Source organism: Mus caroli, unplaced genomic scaffold (assembly GCF_978045245.1).
Source record: "Mus caroli unplaced genomic scaffold, Mus_caroli_1 scaffold_15, whole genome shotgun sequence".
Lineage (NCBI taxonomy): Eukaryota > Metazoa > Chordata > Mammalia > Rodentia > Muridae > Mus > Mus caroli.
In genome coordinates this window covers 24,102,739-24,121,423 of record NW_028227270.1, presented here as the reverse complement: position 1 = coordinate 24,121,423, position 18,685 = coordinate 24,102,739, and the positions used below count along the sequence as shown (strand labels likewise).

Here is an 18,685-nt window from a genome sequence, read left to right as displayed (position 1 = left end):
CCTTTGCTCATCTAAACACTCAACACCTGGGGTCCAGAGTAACCCATAAGAATTTGTAGAGTGTTCGTTTGCGCATGCTCATTCTCTTTTCTCCTTTCTGTAGGATGGTTTCGAATATTGACAGACCCTTTGGTACGTGATCCTCACTGCAGCCAGCAGAGGGCACCCTTGCTTTATTTAACCCATCCTGGGCTCCCAGGCACGCCCACTACCCGGCTTTGTTGGGGTGACTGTATCATGTCTTAGATGACTAGTGGGTATGAGGAGGAGGGTTTTTTTGTTGGTAGTAAATTTTACCTAAAAATTTGGGATGTGACAAATTGAATTTTATTAAACTGTGGAAATTGATACATGGGATTTAAAAAAGACAAACTTGTCAAAGAAAATACATTTAGATGAAATCTATTAAAGTTCTACCTAGAAATGCACTATCTAAAAATCAGAATGCCTGTTGATCTTTCTTCATTTCCTTCAGCATCTGAGGTGTCCCGGACAAAACGTAAAAGGAATAGATGGTGTTTGGGGGGAAGCCTGGGCTGCCTTCTCTATCACAGTGAACTTTTTTTTTTTTTTTTGACTTTTTTTTGACTTTTTTTTTTGACTTTTTTTTTTACTTTAAGAAAACTCACACAGCTGTGGCTGAGAAAAGCTAGTCTAACTATTTGAAATACCCACTTTTGTAAAGCTAATTTTATATTGAAAACAATCTTATGATGATTGGATGGAGGCTGGTGCTGTTTATGTTACACACGTATATGAACACATATACACGTATACGCACACATATATACATATATGAGTTCGTATCATTGCTTAGGCTGTGCTTTTAACTTCATGAGAGCAGAACACACTCATCAACACCTCTCCCTTTTCATTTGATTTACAGTAACTGCAACCTCCTGTCTGAGGCTGAGCTGTACCGTTGAGTAAAGTCTGTGCTCACAGCCTGCTATAAAATCATTTAAATATTCATTTAGAAGTGCAAGCTCTTGGACCACAAAGGTCCCTTCTTCTGGTCCCTTCTTCTTCATGCTGAGACCTGCTCAGACACTTGGCATCCCGCCCTAGAAGTACAACACCAAGGCCAAACAAAACCTTCATTTTTCATTGCTTGGAACAACGGTCGATTCTTGAATGTAATTACTTAGAATAAATTAGGAGTTTAGTCCAGGAGCCTTGGGGCACTGAAAAGATTATGGAAAACAGGAGGGGAAATGGTTCAAGATTCCCCTAGGCTGCATAAGGTCACACCCTATGGCCGCCTGGTGTGATTCTGATAGGTGCCAGGGAACTCTTATCACACCCACTCTACAGGAGCCTCAGGGAAAGAGGGAATAGGGGCTCCTGCACCTCATTTTTGCTGTTTTGGCTAGGCTACTTTCTTTTAAACATGGATAGCCACTTCATTTATTTTTTTTAAAGCTAGATTTCTCACAATAAATTTTAAGATTTATTTATTTATTATAAATAAGTACACTGTTGTTGTCTCAGGCACACCAGAAGAGGGTATCAGATCTCATTACAGATGGTTGTGAGCCACCATGTGGTTGCTGGAATTTGAACTCAGAACCTCTGGAAGAACAGTCCGTGCTCTTAGCCACTGAGTCATCACTCCAGCTCCCTAGCTGCTTCATTTTAAAGAATGGTTTAAAAATAATCCTTTTTGTATCAGCTTCTTTTTTTAAAGTAACAGAAAAGAATTATTTCTTCATCATCAGTAATAGACCAATGGCTCCAGTGCAAAACAGGAAGACAGAATCAATAAAAGAAAAGACTGGAAGACCTTGTGGGTTTGAGCATATAGCAGGTGTCACCTTCCTTCCTGACAAGAAAGCCTGAAACCAATGATCCAAGAGCTCTGAGCACAGCTTGGGGTAGAGTGTGACTTTAGCATGCACTGGGTCCTAACTTCAATGTCTAGTACTAAAAGACCAAAAATAATCTGGTCCCCATGGGATAAGAGAACACATTCAAGGCCTGACAGTGTTCCTTCGGTAGCTGAAGATGTAGAAGGAGGGGCTTCCATAAGGGTTCCAGTCCTTGGAAGTTCCTTTTTTCTCCTTTCCCTTCCACACGTGTGACCAGGAGACAGCATCCCGGCTGAATGTCCACTTCCTAGCAGAGGTTCAAGCTGATAAAAAGAAAAGTACAGATTCTATGTGTTTCTCTCATCAATGGTGGTGCTACCAAGTATTGGAAAAGAAGCAAGATAGGGAGAAAAAAAGAGATTTATTTGGGCTCATAATTTAAAGAAATATAGTCCACTGTGGGGAGGCCGGGTTAGGAGTGTGCAATGGCTGGTCACACTGCATCTTCAGTGAGCAGAGAGAGGTGAATGCCAGTGGTCAGCTCATTTTCCATCCCCCCCCCCCCCCATGTATTCAGTCTGAAACCACAAGCCTGTGGGATGGCACTGTCTCCATTCAGGGTCGGGGTCTTCCTCCTCAGTGGGAACTCTCTGCAGATGCCTTCTCTGACACATGCCTTAAGGTATATCTCTCCTAGGTGATTTTTTTTTTGAAAACCTTTATTTTTTAAAAAAGATTTATTTGTTTATTTTTATGTATATTAGTACACTGTAGCTGTCTTCAGACACACCAGAAGAGATCCCATTACAGATGCTACCAGAAGAGGGCATCGGATCCCATTACAGATGGTTGTGAGCCACCATGTGGTTGCTGGGAATTGAACTCAGGACCTCTGGAAGAGCAGTCAGTGCTCTTACCCACTGAGCCGTTTCTCCAGCTCCCTCTCCTAGGTGATTCTAAATCCAGCCAATTTGACAATAAAGATTAGTCATCACATCTTGGGTGGGCATTTGGCCCTCTGCCATGTTGACTCTACTGGGCCTGGTTCTCAAAGCTTAGGTAGGAGGGCTGCCATCTTCCTCACACAGACTGAGGAAGTGACTCAAAGAACAAAGGGGGCCCTTCTGGAATCCCAGCAGGGGACATGTCTGAATTTGGGTAAGGCTTTGGGAACCTGTAAGTGGCCGGGTGGCAGCTGCCTGGCCCAGTTTGGTCTAATCCCCTGAGCTGTCCAGTCCCTGGTACTTCGATTGTATGGTGTTAATTAAATCACTCTCATTAATTCAGCCCGAGAATAATTAGGAATGAATGAAGATAGATTAGGTTTGAAGGCAGCTAATACATTTAACCCCACGCTGCTGATTTTGCAGCCTAGCAAAATAATATCGTTAAGGAAGATAACAAGGCCAAAGCCTTGGGCACAGCTTCTTAACAGTATTCAAAACAACCTTGGTTTAGAGTCCCAAGGCCAGGCAAAGACAGTTTCCCAGCGGCCAGTGGGACCAGCCTAACTAGCATCCTGAATCAAGCTCAGGCTGCTGTACAAAGCGAAGGAGTGGCCTCCTCTCCTGAGGTCTTACATCTCCGCATCCGGCCTTGTCTGTTGTAGTCTGGGGCAATCACAATCCTGTGGAGCGTTTTCTTCCTGTACATGCACACGACTCACCTTTGCTTCCTGTGAACAAGGTGATAAGAATGACTTTTGCCATTGGCTGGGAGAGGCCATAAAAAATGACATAGTTTGAGTTTCTATGATCATAAATCCACTAAGTTGCAAATCACTCTCAGCCGTGAGAAAGGCATTAGAAGCCGCCCAGCAGTTGAAAGAATTTTCATACTCTGTCTCACGTCTGAGGGTCACTGGAAACATGCACTTTTCTAAAATGTAAGTTCAGTTCCTGTGTCTTTCAGCATTTTCTGGTTTGTGTAACAAATGTAAACAAATTCCATCACCGGAACTTGTTTATCTCCCGGTAGCAGAGGAAGGGATGTGTATGGTCACTGATTTCATTTCAGAAGTTTCCAGGCTGCGATTTTGTTTTCTTGATTTGAAGCACAGGAAGTGGTAACATTAGGTAGAAAAGATACAGCGGCAGCTAACAGCTGGACTTAGCATCCTTTTAGCCCTCTTGCTTAGCCAAGCACTCTACAAAGAGAATCAAACTTCACTGTTTGCTTCACTGTGGATGCTGCAACTTCCAGGTGGGAGATGCAATAGAAACGATTATCTATCCTCTGCCAGCTGGCTTCTCCTGGCAAAACCCCCAGCCAACCAGCTGACGTAGGTATATGTACTGCTTCCAGGCAGCAGCAGCAGTTCAAGGTGGCTTTGGGAGAAAGACAGGCATATTTTGTCAAAAGAGAAGATGTGCTAACTTCTTAATGGAACAGTGTTCCACTCCACTGGTACACATGAACTGTTAGTGTCCTAAACCAACATATTTGTGTTTGACCCAAACCCAGACAGACGAAAACAAAGAAAAAGGGCCAGAAAGTGCACAGTAGTCTGCTCTGGTGCCTCCACAGGACATAGAAATAGGTTTTTTTAAAAGACTCGGAGACCCGTTCCGATCTTCCTCTTGTCAGAGCCTATCTCTGGTGCGAACTCCGTTTCCATCCGTTTGCTTTCTATTGGTTGTAATCTTTCTCTCCTGGGGAACGGAATTCTGCCTGCCTGGCTCCTTGCTGCCCCTGGGGGCCTCCACACCTGGTTCTTACCTTGAATCCCTCGAGCTTTTTCTCTGGCTTTGTAAAGCAAAATGGAGCCAAGACGCTATCAAAAATTAAAATAGGAAACAGATTTGAAAAGGCTGTCGTGAGGCAGACGAGTTAATGCTAAGAAAGGACTTAAGAGGGCACTGTCTTTCTTTGCGATGAGCAAAATCTATCAGCCTCAATAGTAGAGGAAGCCAGAGAGAGGGAGCTGGGATAAAGGACCGACCGTGCTGGTTTTCCGCAGTCTGTGGTCTCAGGAAGCGCCATGTGGAGCCTCCTGAGCCGGTTTAAACCATTGCTACGCCTGGTGTCTTAAGAAAAGGAAGACTGGGGGCAAAGCGTTGGGGAGATGAAGAGGACAGGGTAAACTCCCTGGCCACTACTGAGGCCCTGCAGGTCTCCAGCCAGGCAATTCACATCGCCAAAGACCTCACCTGCACAATAAAGGGTTTGGGCTAATAATCTATACAATTCGTCCCTACATATCTCAAATGCCGAATAAGAGCCAACTCAAAGTGGCGTTTTAGCTTCCAGCACAGAGAGTCAAAAATGAGAGTCATAAACAGTTGTGGCCACGTGAATTTATTTATTTCTTTATTTCGGATAGAGTTCCTTCTTTTGCTAGTCCCTCGAGGCTTTTGGGGGGGGGGCGGGCGGACCGACGGACACGCTATTTCTTGACTGAACTCCAGACTCCACCAACCAACCAAACCCAGGAAAGGCCAAGTCTCCGAAGGTAACAGTCATCTTCCCTACCAGGAGGAGGCAGCGTGTCTGCTCCTTGGAGGAGTTGGCTTTGAATCTAGCGGCCCTGGGCGATTGGTTGCGAAACACGTGGGCCCGCAGGACCGAGCTGGGGGTGCTGCGGCTCCAGCTCCGAGCGAGACAGAGTCCTGCCGCGGCTTCCTCACCAACTTGGGGTGGAGAAGGAACCCCCCCCACACACACACACACTAGAGTTTGGAGTCTGGCCCCTTGCCAGCAAGTAACCCAATGTCCACTTGCGCAACCTGCAGTGTTCCACGAGGTCCAGACCTGGGCTTCTTCCCTTGCTCCTGCGGGAACTAGGCTCTGCCTGCCGCTGGGGTGTCTAACCCAGTGAGTGGCTGTGCCTGCGGGAGCGGTGGATCCCCGGCTTGGCCTTGGCTACTCCACTGAGCATTCTTAGGATCCCCGCATCCTTGAGCGCAGGAAAGCGCCCAGGGCTGCTTTCCCCTGCGGTGGGCGCCCCACTCCCCGACCTAGCCTTGAATGCGGTTGACCCGAGGAGGCGAAGACCCTCAGAGCCCCTAAAACTTATTTTCTTCCCGGTCCCCGAGAGCTGCAGCTGCTGAGCGAGGGCGTCCGCTTTGTCTCCGTTCGCTCCCCGCCCCACTCCCCTGGTTCCTCTCCCGCTAACCCCCCCCCCCCCCCGTCAGCCCCCTCCCCCCCAGCTCCTCCCGCTCCTGCCGGCGTCGTGGACGCGCTTCCTCCCTCCTCCCCCTAGCGAGCCTCTTTGCATACGCGCCCCCTCCCGGGCGCAACTTATAGCCCGGCGCACGGTGGCCAGGCGCAGTCAGCTCCCGCAGCCTCAGAGCCAGCGGCGCGACGGAGGCGCTGCAGAGACCCAGAGCCGACGCCAGGCGGCCGCCAGCGCTCACGCCGCAGCCCCGTTCCCTCCCCCTGCGTGCAGCCCGCCTTCCTCCGCGGCGCGGCCGCCGCAGGCTCACTCTCCCCTGGCTAGGCGCGCGCCCGGCCGGGGCGCCAGGTCCGTAGCAGCAGATCCGGAGACCGAGGTCAGCTGCCTGCCGAAACCGGCCCGGGAGCCACTACCCCGGACGCTATCGCCTCCCTTCCCGGCGCTCTTTTCTCCCCGGCGATCGCCACCGCTTCCTGAAACAGAGACGCCCTTCGTCGGCTCCCTGCGGGTGACCGAGGCAAGAACCGCAGCCGGTTGTGTGCAGAGGCCAGCCGCCACTACTGTAAGTTTGCCCTGCAACCCCAAACCTGTTGCGGGCGCCCGGGTTTCGGGCGGTGGGAGTCGACCGCGGGGTGTGCTTGGGAGCACCGAGCCGGCGCCGGCCACCCTGGCTGTGGCTTAAGCCCAGGAGGTGCTCTCGAGGCAGAACAGTCGCTGGAGTGGGGACGGAGCTGGGAGAGCGACTTGCCTCCCCTCTGCGGTGTAACGCCCGGGCAAGTCTCGGTGGGTGCGAGGAGCCAGGTTGGGGGATATCATCCCGGCTCCTAGCAGTCTCCAGGAAGCCCTGCGCGTGGGATCGGTTCCCCAGGGTGCCTCGTTAGCCGGCTTTGGGGGGCGGTGGAGGCCATGCGCAGACCTCCTCCTGCGGCCACTTGACTGCAGCCAAATGAATGAAAACTGGTTCCTGAAAAACGAGTTTCTTCTGCAAGCTTTTGCCTTTTAGAATGACATTATTAATTTCAAAGGCTAGGTAGGAATTGGTGGGCGGGGTGGAGATGAAAGCGTGGACTTGGACTTGTAGTTTGGTGTCGTCCTCACTGGCATGTCCAGCGTGTTGAGTAGCCGTTGCAAGTGTTGGAGGGGACGGCGTGGCGAAGAGCTATTTTGGTAAACATCTTTATCGTGTGGTTCCGTTGTTGTCAGTAATGTGAGTGCTTGGGAACCTCTGCCTGGCTTCTTTACTCGTGGGATCGAGATCAGGCTTAAAAAACCAGGAGAGAGACGGAGGTGCTCCCAGTGTTGGAGGCAGACGTCCTGCCTAGAAGCAGCAGGAAGTGAACCGAAGTCACTGAACTAGGTGCCCTTTTGATGTTCACAGTAATAGCAGTCTTTTTCTCTGCCTTCTTTGTAGACCCAAGTTAAGTATATGTGTGCATTTTGGGGGTCATTTCCTTAGCATGCAGATTTATGTCTCTGGGGTCTTTAAAAAATGTTGGAAAGAATGATTCATTTTATGTTGAAGGTGTGTTTTAGTAACCGTATGTATAAATTATGTCTGGATATTTTGATGTTTGCATGATTCTAAATCAGAGAGCAAGTTGTCTCCCTAGGGTCTTCAGGCGCACCTTTTTGTTTTAATCATACAGTGGTTGCAAGATGAGAGATTGTGACAGTGACATTCCCTCCCAGTGGGATGGGATCCAAGGTGACAGGGTAGACTCTGCCTCCTGGTTTTCTGGGGGAGACTTAGAAAACACAGCAGCATAAACACAGGATGCAGAGAGGTGCACATCCTGTAGGCCTTCTAGACAAACTGTTTTTTTAAGTATACACCTGGTTGTGAACGTTGTTTTATACCACCTTGACTCCCCAGCCCTGTGGGATTCCAGCTCAGCCTGCTAGCACTTAGATTCTTGTGTTCCTTTCTTGGCTCTCAGCCCGAGAGGAGGCAGCTTCCTTAGACTAGAGACAATCATTTAGAGGTTTAGGCTTAAAGTCTTCCTCAAAATAACTCAGACTGAATGCATTCATTTAAATGGCATCTACGGGGATAAAGCAAGCAGATTGCAAGTGCCTGGGAGCCTGAACACTTCCTAAGCTTAGTATCTTCACAGAGGATGCCTCCACCCGGTCATTCTGCAGAACTTTCCACATTGGGTTAAGCTGGACTAGAAGAGAGAGCCTTTGCTTGAGGTAGGGGAGATGCTTGGGTCCTCTTCATCTTGCTACCCATTGGGAATTCCTGGGTGCTGTGTTGCAGGCTTCACAACACTGAAGCTTTGTAAGTTTGATGCTTACTTGGTTCTCTTTGGTCTTGTTTACCCAGCATGAAAAGTAACATTCCAAAACTAGAGGAAAACAAGTTACCTCACCTAAAGATACTGAGTGTCTCATCAGACACCTACCTTTGTTACTTTTTTCTGTGCCAAACCTCACAGCTGGGGGCGGGGGGGGGGCAGTTTTAGCTCATGAATCTGGCAAGCCGTATTTATTAATAATTTCTGGCATATAAATAAAAAATCTGAATGACTGAAGGAAAAGCAGTGGGACCCAGCTGTGCTGTAAGTTCAGGCTGTTTGCATCAGAAAAGATACAGTAGCTAACTACAGAGCCTATCCTACCGCCATAAACAACCTCTTCTGGCAGGTTCTTAAGGCTTTATCCTCCTTCAGAGCCTAAGAAGAGTGTTGTCAGAAGGGGGAGTTAATTCCATTTTTTAAAGATGGATAGTGGACATTGTCCATATTATTGGCCCCTAGTTTTCTTACAACAGATGCCCCAAAAAGATAGCATTAGATTCCACTGGTGCTAATTTTGGTACTTAGAAAAGCAATAAGCTAGCCAATAAATTCTACAGTAGCCCTCCATGAACAATGGCAGTTAAAATTCACACATAGGAACATGAATCACACACACACACACACCCCTGTGTGCTTTTACATTTACATAAAGCAGTGTTTGCAGTTTGAACTCCCAGTATGCAGGTGCTGCATCTGCAGCAGGTACATAACAGTCCCGGTGATGGAGTGTTTAATCAAAGAGGTGGGTGGAAGCATCCTTTGTTCTTGTGATGGTTTTCCAAGAATTGGTATAGAGCAGGAAGAACAGGGAAAAAAAAAACAGCACGAAGCTGCCTGCTCAAAATATTCTTCCTTTTATGTGCCAAAGTCTCATTTTGGAAGCTGTCCAGGTTCAGAAAGATGGGAGGTAATTGTGGCCAGCATCTACCCCGTGCTTTCCCTGCAGCCTGAGGATCAATGTGCACAAATGTTTACATTCTGTGCATTTAGAGCTCTGGAGCAGTAGAGCTGTCTAGGTAGAAACGGTCTCTTTTACCTTGGAGTAAAAGCTTGGCCACTTCAGGAGTTGGGTAGTTGCGTGTATGCGTGAGTTTGGGGCTGACCAAAGGAATTCTTAATAGAATTTCTAATTGGTAGGTGTTGGTTTTACACGTGGCTTTATGTTGCATAGGGCTTTAAAGCTAAGCCGGTAGCCTCCTGACGTTCCTGGCATTATGAGAGCGGGAAGCTTGGCATTTTAAGTGGCCTGTAGTGAATCAGCTGGCCTAGCCCTGGGAACTGAGAGACTGAGGCTGGCCTCCCTCAGCTTTTGCTGACTTACAAAGTCTCAAGAACTTCTGGTATTCGGAAAGTTGGAAGTTGTCAGTCAGGTCTTCTAAATAAACCTGCTTTTAAACCGCCTCTATCCTCTTCCCCTACCTAGCCCCCCAACCATGAATGGTTCCGATAGCTCAGCAGCATTACAAGGTGTGTCTCTCCTTCCTAATAGTTCTCTCCGACTTTGTTCTGGAGTGGCCATACCCACCCCCCCCTCGGAACTGGAGGCAGTGGACTGACAACAACAAGGCTCTGTTTTCTTTGTCTAAGTGATTGTTGCTTTTGTGCTACAGCTGGGAACATCAAGAACACCGGCTTCAATGGGTTTGTTTTCTTTTCTTTTAGGAGTTGAAACAAAATGTCAGTCAGTGTGCATGAGAACCGCAAGTCCAGGGCCAGCAGTGGCTCCATCAACATCTACCTGTTTCATAAGTCCTCCTACGCGGACAGCGTTCTCACTCACCTGAACCTTCTGCGTCAGCAGCGGCTCTTCACAGATGTCCTTCTCCATGCGGGAAACAGGACCTTCCCTTGCCACCGTGCAGTGCTGGCTGCATGCAGCCGCTACTTTGAAGCCATGTTCAGTGGTGGCCTGAAAGAGAGCCAGGACAGTGAGGTGAACTTCGACAATTCCATCCACCCAGAAGTCTTAGAGTTGCTTCTAGACTACGCATACTCCTCCCGGGTCATTATCAATGAAGAAAATGCTGAGTCGCTCCTGGAGGCTGGTGACATGCTGGAGTTTCAGGACATCAGAGATGCGTGTGCAGAATTTCTGGAGAAGAACCTGCATCCCACCAACTGCCTGGGTATGCTGCTGTTGTCTGATGCCCACCAGTGCACCAAGCTGTACGAACTCTCCTGGAGAATGTGTCTCAGCAACTTCCAAACCATTCGGAAGAACGAAGATTTCCTCCAGTTGCCCCAGGACATGGTCGTGCAGCTGCTGTCCAGTGAAGAACTGGAGACGGAAGACGAAAGGCTGGTGTATGAGTCTGCGATGAACTGGATAAGCTATGACCTGAAGAAGCGCTACTGTTACCTCCCAGAACTGTTGCAGACAGTGAGGCTGGCCCTCCTTCCTGCCATCTATCTCATGGAGAACGTGGCAATGGAAGAACTCATCACCAAGCAGAGAAAGAGTAAGGAGATCGTGGAAGAGGCCATCAGGTGCAAACTAAAAATCTTACAGAATGACGGTGTGGTCACCAGTCTCTGTGCTCGTCCTCGGAAAACTGGCCATGCCCTCTTCCTCCTGGGAGGGCAGACTTTCATGTGTGACAAACTGTACTTGGTAGACCAGAAGGCTAAAGAAATCATTCCCAAGGCTGACATTCCCAGCCCTAGGAAAGAGTTCAGCGCATGTGCAATTGGCTGCAAAGTATATATTACTGGGGGGCGGGGATCAGAGAATGGAGTCTCAAAAGATGTCTGGGTTTACGATACCCTGCATGAGGAGTGGTCCAAGGCTGCCCCCATGCTGGTGGCCAGGTTTGGCCATGGATCAGCTGAACTGAAGCACTGCCTATATGTGGTCGGTGGGCACACAGCTGCAACTGGCTGCCTCCCAGCCTCCCCCTCGGTCTCCCTAAAGCAAGTAGAACAGTATGACCCCACAACCAACAAATGGACCATGGTAGCCCCACTCCGAGAAGGCGTCAGCAATGCTGCTGTAGTGAGTGCCAAACTTAAGCTGTTTGCTTTCGGGGGTACCAGCGTGAGCCACGACAAGCTGCCCAAGGTTCAGTGTTACGATCAATGCGAGAACAGATGGTCAGTGCCGGCCACCTGTCCCCAGCCCTGGCGTTACACAGCCGCAGCTGTGCTGGGGAACCAGATTTTTATCATGGGTGGGGATACAGAGTTCTCTGCCTGCTCCGCTTACAAATTCAATAGTGAGACTTACCAGTGGACCAAGGTAGGAGATGTGACAGCCAAGCGCATGAGCTGCCACGCCGTGGCCTCCGGGAACAAGCTTTACGTGGTTGGAGGGTACTTCGGCATTCAGCGCTGCAAGACTTTGGACTGTTACGACCCAACTTTAGATGTGTGGAACAGCATAACCACAGTTCCCTACTCTCTGATCCCTACTGCATTCGTCAGCACCTGGAAACACCTGCCTTCCTAATGTAGAGCATCCTAAAGAAAGCACGCATGAGGTAAGAACCCGTAGCTGGAGGTGCAAGCTGGAAATTTCAGCCTGGTAGCTTGAGTGGATGTGGACTGAGATGGACTGCTTGTTGTCTTATCTGAAGTCACACATGTACAAACTTGAAAGGCTTTGCATTCCTACAACATAACTGCTTGGGTTGACCACCACTGGCACCCCTTTTAACAGAAACCAGTGGTTCTCAGCTGTCACTGAACCTCAGAGTCTCCCAAAGAGATTTTCAGAAGCTGCCCACTCTAGAGACATTATTTTTGGGGGTTTGGGGTGGAACCCATTGCTATAATACTTTAAAGAAAGTTTTCCAGTGATACAAGTATCCAGCCAGAGTGGGAACCCCAGACTTCCATTGTGATTCCAGCCAGTGGTTGTAACGTGCTCACTGTGTTCCTAGGGCAGGACCACATGCTTCACTCAAGCATCCTTGGATGCTCAGAACAACCCCTGGGATGGCATCACTAATCTCCCTATGCAGATGCACAACCATGATAAGCTATGGAGCCTGACCTGTACATTGCCCAAAGTCCTAGACCTCAGTAAGTGGTCAGGTCAGTGAGGAATGACCCCAGAGCATAAGCACTTGAGTATGCAGTTGAGCTGCCGCCTGATCGCCTTCATCCGGGACCATCCCAGGGATGCTCTGTTGCTGTTCCAACTTCACTTCTCCAGGTCTTTCTGTACTTTATAATAGACTTACAAAAAAACCCTGCTCGCGGCTCCTAGTTTATTGACTCCAGAGTTGTATAGTCACTTATTTAAAATGCCTCCCCTCAAAATACACCCCATCCCTTCAGAGCATGTGTTAATTTTGGAGGAAAATCTAGGTTGTGCTCCTGAAAAGTGATGTCTTGTGTAGACATAGTCAGCTCTAACTTCATCCTTTGGAGAGAGTTAGTTAATCAGTCAGCCTGACTCTGCTGTTGGGACGAACACAAATTGTATGCTATGTCATACATAAGAATGTATTGTTCTCTTGAATCCAATAATTAATCATCAGCCTGCACAGTTAGGTGTCACGTGTGGCTGCTTCGCTCCTGTGGAATATCCTCAGGCCTGGCCCAGGAATTGCCCCAGCTTGTGTGTCTGTTTAGAATCCTATTGCTATGGTAAACACCATGACCACCAGCAGTAAAGGGGAGGGATGGACTCATTTCTCTGACCTGTTATCAGGTCACAGCCCATTGGTGAGGAAGGTCAAGGCAAGAACTCAAGGCAGGAGCCTGAAGGCTTGCTCCCTTAGCTAGCTCAGACTGCTTTCCTGTATATCCCAAGACCACCTGCCCAGAGCTAGCACTGCCTACAGTGGCCTGGGTCCTCCCATATCCATCATGTCCAAAGGCATGTATACAGGTAATATTGACTGAGGGTCCCTCCCCTCAAATGACTCTAGCTTTTGTCAAGTTGACAAAACAACAACAAAACCCAAACTGGCTTAACAGAGGCCCAGGGGCGCGCTGACTCCCAACTCACTGCTAACCGGAAGAGAAGAAAATAATGTCACTGTGGAGGAACCAGAGAGAACTTTGGCTCTGCTTTCCTTAGGGTGGGACACCTCTAAAGGGGCCTTTGGAAGGAAAAATGGGGATACCCCCAGAGCGGTTGTAAGCTAACCAGAGGGGTTTCATCTTTTAAACCTTTCTTTTTCCATGTTAAGTAGCTCACTTAAACGCACCAAGACTGGTCTCCCTTTCACGTTGTGTCATGGTTGTTTTCAACCCCTTGGCTGTCTCCCCCAAGCTGCCCCAGCCAGCAGGGCCGTGGTCCCTGGGCATGGGATTCCTCCAGAGGAGCAGCAACAGTCAGAAACCTCCTCCGAGGAGCAGTCTACTGACAGCAAGCACCCCACACCAAACTGGTTTGTGCAGCCTAGCTGGCATCGCAGTAATCCAGAATAAACAAGTGTTCTGCAAGTGGTTATTTCATTTGAGATACGGGTGCATGACTCAACTCTCAAGCAGGTCTAAAAAACATCTTAGGTGAGAAGCGCTAATTAACAGACTCAAAATTAAGAGTTAGTTCAGAACCAACTGTGTGTAGTGCAGCTGGAAAACTTGCCAGGGACTGTGGTGGTAGGTCAGAAATGGCCACTGGGAGATTGGGAGGCAAGGACCAAGTGAGAGGTTGCCAGTGTTCTCTTGACCTCCTTTCAGGTCTCCCTGGACTTAAGACAGCTCTTGTTGAGTGATTTTAACCACAACGTCCAGAAAACTGTCCCAGTTCAGACTGGTGGGTGGTGGGAACACCTAGCCCCATCTAGCCCAGAGCCAACTGTGTATTACTGACTTCTCCTGCAGTGAGACCTTGCTCTGATCTGGCTGGAGCTCACTCTGTGTGTCCCGGGGACATTCCGTTCCTTTGATTATCAGCTGTTTGTGATTTCTAGTCTTTAGTTTTGGTTCCTTTTTCCAGCCCAGAGTGACTGCGTTAAGGTATTTGAACCTAATCACTTGCTTCCGGTCCCTGGGAAACAGCAAACTGAAATGCTGTGTTACATGTAAAACAGCATTCCTCACCCTTGGTATCCCCGACAGAAAAGGCAAGCACATAAAAATTGATCTTGATAGGGCCGGCTTGCTGCTTTTAAAGGGTGACATGAGCCCCTGATCAAAGCCAGTCTTTGGGTTTCCGACAGGGAGAACAATGGTTAAAAGTTTACTATACGCAAGATGCTGTTAAAAACACTTAGAGCCCTGTGGAATGACATTCAGACATGCCCTTGGGTGTCAGCCCTGCCCTCCACCCCAGTCCTCTGATTTCTGAATGCATCCAGGGATAGCAGACACCTTCCCAGGACAGAGACCTCACCCACCACGGAGATCTGCACTGACCCCTGCTGCTCAGTCAGTCAGTGGGTTAGAAGAGAAACTACTCCGATTTTCTAGTAATTTTGTGGTGTCTTATGGCCTCCGCCTGACAGGATGTGGACTTCTCTTTGCCTTGCGTCTTCTTTTAGAAACTACCCCCTCTTCCTTTCTGAGTGTGCTGTGTCTTGAGAGGTTATGTGTTACAAGACACATTCTTTTGGCCTAATGTGGATATACAGGTTACAAGGAGGTGGGGCTAAGGGATGACACCAAAGGCTAAGGAATGTCTTGTAGGCTTGAATCACTGTTAGGCAACAGCCAAGACAAACAATTAGGAACTGACTCACACTTCTGAACGCACACAAGGCGAAGAGAAGAATTTGATCAGTTAGTGAGTGGTCCTGCAAAAACTCCCTTTGTCCCTGCTTGGGGATACTGCGGCAGCGAGTGGGGGAGATGCATTTTAAAACTATGGCTGCCTTCTGTCTCTGAAAAGCCTCACTTGGATTCTTTATGATCAGTGGGTTGGGGGGGGTGCGCGGTGTCTCCTTTTCTTGACACCCCCCACACATACACACACACACACAGTGATTATGTCACAATAGCTCTTTCCAAACATTGGAAACAGAAGATGGCAGCTCATCATAGCATCAACCTGTGTAGGCTTGAGTTTGAACATACTCATGCATGAGAGAGGGCAGGCATTGGACACCATTGTTTTATGGGCTGACCATCATCATGGTATCAGCCTGCTGTGTGTGCACAGTTCTGGTTGAACTCAGCCTGAACACAGTTCTATTGCATTCAGACCTTCAGAAGTGGTCTGCTCAGCTCTGCCCTGAGTCTGAATTTTTCTAAATAGCCTGCTTATTAGCGAATGTCTTAAAACACGATGTATCACAAATCTCTCATACTTTTTTTTTTCCTCTTTCTTTCTCTCCTGTTTTAGCTCATTCTGATGCACGGTGAGATGAGATGTCATTTCTGCTTTGGAGAAGGCAAGTTTAATGAAGAGAAAGAAAAACAGGAGCAGTTGCTACTGAGACTCCTCGAATACCATCGGCTGCACCTTGCGAACACTCTCAAGTGGACATGAAGGAAGGGGTGGGGGGAGGGGCGGGATTTTTTTCAATATAAGTAGCAAGCACATGGTTTAAATATGAATGACTGAACTTGTGATCTAGTCCTTGTCTGGTAATTGTGGATTAATGTCAGCGTTAATCAGCCCCTCAAAGGGAGAGAAAAGCTGGGCTTTTCCCTTGCTGTACCTCATTCAGCTTTTGATTTCCATGGCCCCACCATTTATGTGCAAGATTTGCAATGGTTGTCAGCTTCCTCTGAAGACTGAGCTTGATGCCTCCATGCCAGCTGCCGTTGGAGATGCAAAGCCAAGCAAGGGTCAGGAGGGAAGCTGGCCCGGCTGACTGGAGAATGGGAACCCCAGGACTCTCCACTCATCTCGAAGGGTTGTGGTCCCCCCCAGGAACGTCTCAAGACAATGGGGACATTGTTGGTAGCTGTTCGGTAGATGCTCTTTGCTATTTATAAGTGACTTTAAACCTTCTCTTGGCTGTTAAGAAATGTGTTCTAGATTTAGCTATTTATTGTTTGCGGCCTGCATGCTGAAACAGTGCTTACGTTGTCTCCATGTGTATGGGCCTGTGTGGATGGTCGTATGTTTTGCACATTTTGTAGTTGTTGGTGTGCTTTGCCGCACACAAAAAGAAGACTTTGGGGCTGTAATTTGGGAGGATAAGTAGAGGGTGGGGTGGGGGAGGGGTGCATTTTTTGAAGTGTCGGGACAGAGACAGATTCCAAGACAGAAACTTCAATTACATCCCAGAGGCAGAGAAACCTTTCCTAGACCACTCTTTATTGAGGTACCCTGGTCACACTGATGGCAGGACACACAAGAGCAGGGTATTGGTCTGCCCGTCTGATTTACCTAACTTTGGTCTCGGCTGCTGACTCTTGGAAAGGACCAAATTACTTTATAGTATTTCCCCCCGTTTGTGTAATGTCCTGAAACCTTGGAGAGGTTCCAGAATATTTCTGTATATAGGGCACAGGTGAAGACATTGTCCAAAGCTTATTTATTTATCTATTTATTTACCCTGGGCGAGTAACCACACCAGTGGGGGGGGGGGGGAACTAAAATGTGCGGAGTGTAAACAAACTCACTGACCATGTGGCTCTTGGACCTTGATTTAGAAAGGCTCATACTCCGAGGAAAACATCCATTTTGATACAATGTAAACGTTATTGTTCACCCTTGGATACATGTTGAAAGAGCTCTTTGGTACACGAAAGTGACATCTTTGGGGTCAGTGTTACAAGGTGGCCTGTGGAGGTCCTCCGGTCCTATTGGGATCATTTGTGAATACATTCTTTGCTCCTCTTAAGTGCTTGTTTCCTAACCGTGCAGTGGTAGGTATTAGTACAGTGGGCACTTCCCCAGGGATTTGGGGAAGACCAGAGCTTGCAACTCTGCCTGCTTTGATCCATATTTCTCACAGTGCTGTATTAAAAAATAGAACTTAAGGCAGATAACCACCTTTACATTGTGAGTGTGTTTACCTTGTCTAATGACGGATAATTCCTTAACATTTCTCTCCACCTTAGTACTTTAGGCTAATTATACACGTCTGTCTGTGCCGTGAGTAAGTGGACTGTAGTTGGACCAAAAAAACAAAAAACAAATGAGCCGTTGGAACATTTGAGCAGTCAGTTTCTGGTCCTTAGATGTATTCTAAGCAGTGTAAGTGTCTGATTGTACCCTGGTGGCATGATCAGTTGTCTTATAGCTGTCCCCGCTCCATAGTTTACAATGCAAATCTGTCTCAAGATCTTCACTGCTGCTGAGAGCAGGAGAATTCTCTGCAGCTGTTTCAAAGTTGTGGTCTGGCCTTGAATCCTCTATTAATTACTGTGTGAGCCAGAGGGAGCTGCCCTGCAAGGGTGGGCCCCCAGCCGGCAGGGGAACTTTCTAGACTCCCGCTCATTCAATTGATCTAGGCATTTGGGCTTGCTACTTGACCATTCTCACCCTGTGAAATGTCCCACACTTTGAAGCAAATACAATTCACAGCACAGTACACACAAAAACCCTGGCATAAGACAGGGGAGGTTCTTCTTATTTTGTGAGCCGGTTGCCCTGGAAACGGATAACAAAGGGCAGCCTTCCACTTCTGGTATAATGGGGGAGCCTCTTTTCTCAGGCTTGACACCTGTCTGAATAAGAGTGATTAGAGCCGCATAATATCCCTCTCTTGGCTATTGAATAAGTGGTTCACATACCCAACCCTGTAGAAGTTAGAAGATGGTCGGTCGTGTCTGTATGTTCTTGTTTGCATCTACTACATTTTTAAGGTTTTGTAAAACTGTTATTTTTTTTTTCACGATGTGAAACTGAAGGTCAATAAATTATTAGAGATTTTCTCTTCATTGTATTGTGAGTTTTTATTTGACAGCAATGAAATTTTAAGCATTGGAAATGTGTTTTCTCATTTAATCAATGTGAAGATTAGTTCACGTGTTTTCTGAATGTTTCATTTAACCATTTAGCACCCATTTTATGAAAGGCGTTCCGTACATAAAAAAATTTATTTGGCTTTCTTTCTCTTCTCTCTTCCTCCCTTCTCCCCATTCCCTTCTCCTCCCCCCTCCCTCTCTCTAGCCCTAACTGGCTTATAAACTCTCAAATATAGACAAGGCTGACCTTGAATTCTGCTCCTCTTGTCCCTGCCCCTGAGTTCTGGCATCTAGAGAGTAGAATCTCTATAAGCAAAGCAGTGTGTGTCATTTCTGTGTCACTTGCAACCTGAAGTGTGCGGTGTATTCCTTATATTAGAATCTAGACTTTGCCTCTTGGTGGGTTGTACTTTATTGAAGAGCTGTCAGGAAGGGGTGGAGCCTCGTGCTCTCCATCCAATGACAGGGAAGTTTGAAGAGTGTCGTCAGTCATTCTCTGTCAGGGGACAGAATGCTCTGGTGTGATCTGCAGGCACACTTGGCTGCTTCTGAGTTGACAGCTGTGTGTAGCTGGATGAAGCCTCCTGCTCTCTTCACAGTGGCTTCATGTCACATTGATGTCCCTTTATCACTTGGGCCAGGCCCCTGATTCCCATGTGCAGAGCAATGTTGGGCACAGTCTTTCCTGGCCAGAAACTAAATGC

At 47.9% G+C, this 18,685-nt stretch overlaps 1 protein-coding gene across 2 annotated transcripts; it reads left to right on the top strand.

Moving 5' to 3' along the window:
- Positions 1-6,065: 6,065 nt before the first annotated feature.
- Enc1 (ectodermal-neural cortex 1) lies at positions 6,066-17,954 on the top strand. 2 transcript variants are annotated; one of them, XM_021180649.3, is made up of 3 exons: positions 6,066-6,484; positions 9,885-11,698; positions 15,460-17,954. In XM_021180649.3, the coding sequence occupies exon 2, from the start codon at positions 9,898-9,900 to the stop codon at positions 11,665-11,667; it is 1,770 nt and encodes a 589-aa protein (XP_021036308.1). In that variant the 5' UTR covers positions 6,066-6,484; positions 9,885-9,897; the 3' UTR covers positions 11,668-11,698; positions 15,460-17,954. The 2 variants fall into 2 exon arrangements, with proteins under 2 accessions (XP_021036308.1, XP_029324316.1); XM_029468456.2 differs by lacking the exon at positions 6,066-6,484 and adding an exon at positions 7,957-8,115.
- Positions 17,955-18,685: the final 731 nt, after the last annotated feature.

Excerpts from the sequence above, each read along its gene's own strand:
- Enc1 (XM_021180649.3), top strand. The coding sequence starts at position 9,898 with ATGTCAGTCAGTGTGCATGAGAACCGCAAGTCCAGGGCCAGCAGTGGC.